General features: G+C 46.0%; 1 protein-coding gene across 1 annotated transcript in view; it reads left to right on the forward strand.

Annotated features, from left to right (window-relative positions):
• LOC143301915 (kinesin-like protein unc-104) overlaps nucleotides 1-7500 on the forward strand; it is a 174959-nt gene that overhangs the window by 27128 nt on the left and 140331 nt on the right. The window contains exon 6 of the mRNA XM_076616358.1: nucleotides 2386-2451. Within this exon, the coding sequence (XP_076472473.1) occupies nucleotides 2386-2451 (66 nt within the window). The remainder of the gene's footprint in view (nucleotides 1-2385; nucleotides 2452-7500) is intronic.

The following is a 7500-nucleotide window of genomic DNA, read 5'->3' on the forward strand; positions in this document are numbered from 1 at the left end:
TAGGGAGGGAGGGAGGCAGGAGGGAATCATTCTCCACGTGGGTGAGACAAGGGGGTAGGGAGGGAGGGAGGGAATCATTCCCCAGGTGGGTGAGATGGAGTAGGTAGGGAGGGAGGCAGGAGGGAATCATTCCCCAGGTGGGTGAGATGGGGTAGGGAGGGAGGGAGGAGGGAATCATTCCCCAGGTGGGTGAGATGGGGTAGGGAGGGAGGGAATCATTCCCCAGGTGGGTGAGATGGGGTAGGGAGGGAGGGAGAGAGGAGGGGATTATTCCCCAGGTGGGTGAGATGGTGAAGGGAGGGAGGAGGGGAGGGAATCATTCCCCAGGTGGGTGAGATGGAGTAGGGAGGGAGGGAGGCAAGAAGGAATCATTCCCCAGGTGGGTGAGATGGGGTAGGGAGGGAGGGAGGCAAGAAGGAATCATTCCCCAGGTGGATGAGATGGAGTAGGGAGGAAGGGAATCATTCCCAGGTGGGTGAGATGGAGTAGGGAGGAAGGGAATCATTCCCCAGGTGGGTGAGATGGAGTAGGGAGGAAGGGAATCATTCCCCAGGTGGGTGAGATGGAGTAGGGAGGAAGGGAATCATTCCCCAGGTGGGTGAGATGGAGTAGGGAGGGAGAGAGGGAGGGAGGAGGGGAGGGAATCATTCCCCAGGTGGGTGAGACACAGGTGGTAGGGAGGGAGGGAGGAGGAGGGGGAATCACTACCCAGGTGTGTGAGAGGGGGTAGGGAGGGAGGATGAGAGGGGAATCATTCCCCAGGTGGGTGAGAGGGGGAGGGAGGGAGGGAGGGAGGGAGGGAGGTGATTCCCCAGGTCAGGAAGAGGGGAGGGAGAGAGGGACCGGGAGGGCATTATTCCCCAGGTAGGATCATTCCCCACGTCAGAGAGAGAGAGAGAGAGAGAAACTTGAGTGAGGGGATTACTCCCCAGGTCACAGAGAGAGAGAGAGAGAGAGGGGGGGGAGGGGAAGGGAGGAGGGGTGTATATGAGTGTATATGGAATGGATTGAAATATGATAGAATACAATACTTTATTATTGTCACATAACCTTCAGGTATATAAGACACGAGAGAGAGAGAGAGAGAGAGAGAGAGAGAGTGTGTGTGTGTGTGTGTATACTTGTATGTATACATGTATGTATTTATGTATGTGTGGACAGAGGGGAAGTGGGGGTGTTTATGAGTGTAGAATAGAATAGATCAGAATAGATTATATTTTATCATCACAAAACCCTAAGGTTTATATAATAAAAAAAGACACAAGAGTGTATGTCTGTGTGTATGTCTGTATGTATTGGTGATTAGGCACAAGTATATATCGTATGTACGAATGTAATATCGTGTGTGTGTTAAGGTTTATATAATATATAAGACACAAGAGTGTATGTCTGTATGTATGTCTGTATGTATTGGTGATTTGGCACAAGTATATATCATATGTACGAATGTAATATCGTGTGTGTGTTAAGGTTTATATAATATATAAGACACAAGAGTGTATGTCTGTATGTATGTCTGTATGTATTGGTGATTTGGCACAAGTATATATCATATGTATGAATGTAATATTGTGTGTGTGTTAAGGTTTATTTAATATATAAGACACAAGAGTGTATGTCTGTATGTATTGGTGATTAGGCACAAGTGTATATCATTATGTATGAATGTAATATTGTGTGTGTGTTAACTCACTCAGTACGGCCAGTCCTCTCTTCTCCTCTACACAGACCCCTCGGATGTCCAGTGGGTGTCTCAATGACCCAACCTTTAGCTTCTGTCGTCAGAATTGTGGTATTCTTTGTCAACATTCACCTCTTCAGTATAACAGCCTTCCGCTTGCAATATTTTGATGGTGGTAATTGGGGTGAAACGCTGTTAACGTCGTCTCTTTCGCCGTTCGTATGGAGAGAGTTAAGGTTTATATAATATATAAGACACAAGAGTGTATGTCTGTATGTATGTCTGTATGTATTGGTGATTAGGCACAAGTGTATATCATTATGTATGAATGTAATATTGTGTGTGTGTTAAGGTTTATATAATATATAAGACACAAGAGTGTATGTCTGTATGTATGTCTGTATGTATTGGTGATTAGGCACAAGTGTATATCATTATGTATGAATGTAATATTGTGTGTGCGTTAAGGTTTATATAATATATAAGACACAAGAGTGTATGTCTGTATGTATGTCTGTATGTATTGGTGATTAGGCACAAGTATATATCATATGTATGAATGTAATATCGTGTGTGTGTTAAGGTTTATATAATATATAAGACACAAGAGTGTATGTCTGTATGTATTGGTGATTTGGCAAAAGTATATATCATATGTATGAATGTAATATCGTGTGTGTGTGTGTGTGTTGATATGTTTGCAGCTGTGTGAGGACCTGTTCCACAGGATACAGGCCAAGAAGAGCGATGACATGCAGTTCTCCGTGGAGGTGAGTGCTGGAAGGTTTTGAAGTAATATAGTGCCGTGCTGTGCTGTGCTGTGCTGTGCTGTGCTGTGTGTGTATGTGTGTGTGTGTGAGTGTGTGTGTGTGTGTGTTGTTTTTTTCTAGTGTTCTCTGACAGACATGTTATTATTTAAAACACTTTGAGAGGTTTGAAAGCACTTTTTAAAAAATGTACTGCTATCATTGTGTTATGTTGTGCTGTGTTATGCTGTATTGTGTGTGTGTGTGTGTGTGTGTGTATTTGTTTTTGCCCCAGTGTTCTCGGACAGATATGTTATAAATCAAAATGCTTTCAGAGGTTTGAAAGCACTATATAAATGTACTGCTATCATTCTTATCATCATTGTACTGTATTGTATTGTATTGTATTGTATTGTATTGTATTTTTCATTATCTACAGCAGATTTCTGTGTGTGAAATCCAGGGTTGCTGTTCTTGGACAGGGTGTGTCCCCAAAGTGTACCCCCCCCAACCCCCCAAAAACCCACCCACCCCCACACCACTCCGCACCCTCTTTTAATTTTTTTCATTATTTTTTCTATCTGTCTGCAAGTGTATAAGTTTCTCTATCAGAGTGGACTTTCTAACAGAATTTTTGCCATCATCAGTACAAACAAAAACAGTCTCAAAGTCTATGGCCTTTCATGCCTTATTCTCATGGTGACCTCAGTTTCGATACCTCTCCACTTCTGTGCTTGGGGTGAGTCCTGTCAGTGTCTTCAGTTTTGGCAGATTCATGGGGGGCTGTTGTTTAAGGGACGTGGTGGTGGTCTCCACTCTGGGAGAGACGCTCACTCAGTCTGGCTCCGCGACTAAGCCATTATTGTCGTTAGTAGGGGGCTTAGTAGGTGGTGTCCTAAGTACGCTAAATCAGAGCAGGCACCACTGAACACCACCAAAGTGACTCAGCAGCAGTGCAGGGTCTCCTCTGGTGTGTGGCCTCCTGGCGACCTAACATCGATGGTTCCCTGCGGACTGCTGATGTTCGAACTGTGACGGATGAACCCGGGTGTGGGGTGTGGGGGAATATAAATGAGCGGTGTGGGAGTAATGCCACTGAAATGATGGGGCAACAAAAAAAAAAAAAAAAAAAGAAAGGAAAAAAAATTTTTTGCCAGGGACAAAACCCGCTGTTGCCATGCGTCCTTTTCCCATTTGCTAAATGCATGCTGTATGTGGGGCCTCTCATTTATCGTTTCATCTGAAAGACTAGCACGCAGACCACCGCTCAGTGTGTAGTGGAGAGGGGGAGGAGCAAAAGTCCTGATGCGTATTTGGGACTTGAACCCACGGACACTGGCTTCCTCGTCAGAAACATTACCACTGGGCCATCGCTCCCCATTTGTCACCATTGGTGATGATGTGGATACTTATATATTGTATTTGTATTTCTCTGTTTTTGTCACAACAGATTCCTCTGTGTGAAATTCGGGCTGCTCTCCCTAGGGAGAGCGCGTCGCTACGCTACAGCGCCACCCATTTTTTTTGTATTTTTTCCTGCGTGCAGTTTTATTTGTTTTTCCTATCGAAGTGGATTTTTCTACACAGTTTTGCCAGGATCAACCCTTTTGTTGCCGTGGGTTCTTTTACATGCACTAAGTGCATGCTGCACACGGGACCTCGGTTTATCGTCTCATCCGAATGACTAGCGGCCAGACCACCACTCAAGGTCTAGTGGAGGGGGAGAAAATATCGGCGGCTGAGCCGTGATTCGAACCGGCGCGCTCAGATTCTCTCGCTTCCTAGGCGGACACGGTTACCTCTAGGCCATCACTCCACATCACTCTGACCCATCCTCGGTCACAGGCCAGGCTCTAAGCGCTTTACAAATGTGGAGTCATTTGCACAGCAGGTTGCCTACCTGGGTAGAGCCAACTGACAGCAGCCACTGGGCGCTCATCATTCGTTTCCTGTGTCATTCAATCTGGTTTCAGTCACACACACACACACACACACACACACACACACACACACACACATGGAACAGGTTATGTTCATGACCGTTTTGTTTTACCCTGCCATGTAGGCAGCCATACTCTGTTTCCTGTTCACCCGCAAAAGTGCATAAAAGCGGACATTTGAATGCAAGCTCATTTACATGTGTGTGTGTACCTTGTATGTGTGTGTGCGTACATATCATTTGAATACAAACTCACGTACACATGTGAGTTTATTTGTCTGTCTGTGTATACATCTCATCTAAATACAAACCCATTTACATGTGTGTGTGTGTGTGTGTGTGTGTGTTGTCTGTATGTGCATATCATTTGAATACAAATTCATTTACACATGTGAGTTTATGTCTGTGTACGCATCTCATTTGAATAGAAACTCATTTACATGAGGATGGACAAGTGAAAGTTCTTTCTTTTTTTCTTTTTTTTGTTGTTGTTGTACATGTTGGTATGAAAGTGTGGTAATATTTTTCTTCCTCTCAAGGGAGGTCAGCATGGGAGGGTCTTTTGTTGTTGGGCAAACAGCAAAGTGAGAGCTGTATTATCAGTGGTTTCTCCAGTCAATGGGAAACCATTTACAGCTTAGTCTTTTTGTGAAGGACTATGACTCTCAGACTAGGAGGCAAAATTGCACTGGCTCTTAGTGCTGCAGCCTTGTGGGCTAGTTGGCCTTTGGGAACCATCCCAACGCCGACTGTCCTAAAACCCTCTTGGCCGAGAGAGTGGGGATGTAACTTGGGCAAGACACTCTCCACTATAATCAAATTCTAGCCCAAATAGTCAGAACAGCAGTTGCCTCCTCTGCTGTTCTGATGGTCGTAGTCGGACATGACTGACTATCATATATATATATATATATATATATATATATATATATATATATATATATATATATATATATATATTCTCCTCTTGTGTATGTTTTGGTGTTCCTGTCCATATTCTTCTCTCTCTTCAGCTCTCTCGGATGATAATGGCATAGGATTTGGTTCTTTACTGTAGGTAGTAGTGATAATTTTGAAACACCTTTTTTTTTATAGCCCCCAAAGCTGCTGCAGTAAGTGAAATTAAAAAAAAAAAAAAAGAAGCTTATTTTTAGAATTAACCACACGCACAGATACACAGACACACTTACACACACACACACACACACACGCACACACACACTTCCCTGCCTACCATCCTCCACCTCCACACAGACACTTCCGGAAAAAAAAAAAAAAAATTAAATAACTGTTACCATCCACAACGAACCCACACACTTCGATTCAAAACACTTCACTCTAAAACTTTCTTTCTACCCCTAAGCATGATCGCCCACAAGGGAACAGTTTAAAAGGCAGCCTTGCACAATCCCAAACAGAAAAATAAAATAAAATCAGGGGTAGGAAGATAGTGAAGTGGGATTTCTGATAGATCCATATATTGATTCCTTCTCTCCGGCTGCTGCCTTGTGGTAGACAGTTGGAGTGTGGAGCCATCATCATAGGAGTGGCAGGCGAAGGGGGGGGGGGTGGTGGGGTGGGGAGGGAGGAAGAGAGAGAGGGAGGGAGAGGAAGAGAGGGAGGGTGGAAGAGAGGGAGGGACGGAGAGGAAGGGATGGAGGGATGAAGAGAGGGAGTGAGGGAGAGGAAGGGATGAAGAGGGGGAGGGAGAGGAAGAGAGGGAGGGTGGAAGAGAGAGAGGGGGGTAGGGAGAGGAAGAGAGAGAGAGGTTGGGAGAGAGAGGGAGGGAGAGGAAAAGAGGGAGGGTGGAAGAGAGAGAGAGACGGAGGGAGAGGAAGAGAGGGAGGGTGGAAGAGAGAGAGAGGGTGGAAGAGAAGGAGGGACGGAGAGGAAGAGAGGGATTGAGAGGAAGAGAGGGAGGGAGAGGAAGAGAGGGAGGGATGAAGAAAGAGAGGGAGGGAGGAAGAGAGAGAGGGTGGGAGAGGAAGAGAGGGAGGGTGGAAGAGAGAGAGAGAGATGGAAGGTGGAAGAGAGAGAGAGGGAGGGAGGAAGAGAGGGAGGGAGGGAGAGGAAGAGATGGAGGGAGGGAGAGGAAAGGGAGGGAGGGAGAGGAAGAGAGAGATGGAAGGTGGAAGAGAGAGGGAGGGAGGAAGAGAGGGAGGGAGGAAGGGAGGGAGGGAGGAAGAAAGAGAGGGAGGAAGAGAGAGAGGGAGGAAGGGAGAGGAAGAGAGGGAGGGAGGATGAGAGGGAGGGAGGAAGAGAGAGAGACGGGGAGGGAGGGAGAGGAAGAGAGGGAGGGTGGAAGAGAGAGAGAGAGGAAGGGAGAGGAAGAGAAGGAGGGAGGATGAGAAGGAGAGAAAGAGAGAGAGATAGGGTGGAAGAGAGAGAGGGGGAGGGAGAGGAAGAGAGGGAGGGTGGAAGAGTGAGAGAGAGGAAGGGAGAGGAAGAGAAGGAGGGAGGATGAGAGGGAGAGGAAGAGAGAGAGGGAGGGAGGGAGGAAGAGTGAGAGGGAGGGAGAGGAAGAGAGAGAGGGTGGAAGAGAGAGAGAGAGGAAGGGTGGAGGAGAGAGAGAGGGAGGGAGGAAGAGATGGAGGAGGGGAGAGGAAGATAGGGAGGGAGGAAGAGAGAGAGTGAGAGGGAGGGACGGAGGGAGAGGAACAGACAAACAGGCACCCAAATAGCAGAGACAGACCAGGACATGAATAAAGTTCAAGCGCTAAGCCACATGATATTGATTGGTAAAACGTGCACCAGTATCTTCAAAAAAAAAAACCCAAAACAAAACAAACCATAACTGCCCCCCCCCACCACCCACCCACCCATAAAAAAAAGAGCAAAAAACGACAATAACAACAAAAGCAAAAACACCATCTGGCATTTTTTTTTATGTGAACAAAACACACAGAAACGTTTTCAGTGTATTGAATGAAGAGTTGGAACCGAGGGATGAGAAAAGATGTACCAGTGAGGAACTCCTGATCAGGTCATGAACAACGACACCAAGTGCATATTATAAAGTCGAAGAGCAGTTATATGATGTAACAAGCAACCAGACACACATCCACACAAGCAGGCACAGAGAAAAAAAACAAACAAAAACAAAAAACAAAACAAACCAGAAGGGTGAGTGGGAG

This window comes from Babylonia areolata, chromosome 28 (assembly GCF_041734735.1).
Source record: "Babylonia areolata isolate BAREFJ2019XMU chromosome 28, ASM4173473v1, whole genome shotgun sequence".
Taxonomy (NCBI): Eukaryota; Metazoa; Mollusca; class Gastropoda; order Neogastropoda; family Buccinidae; genus Babylonia; species Babylonia areolata.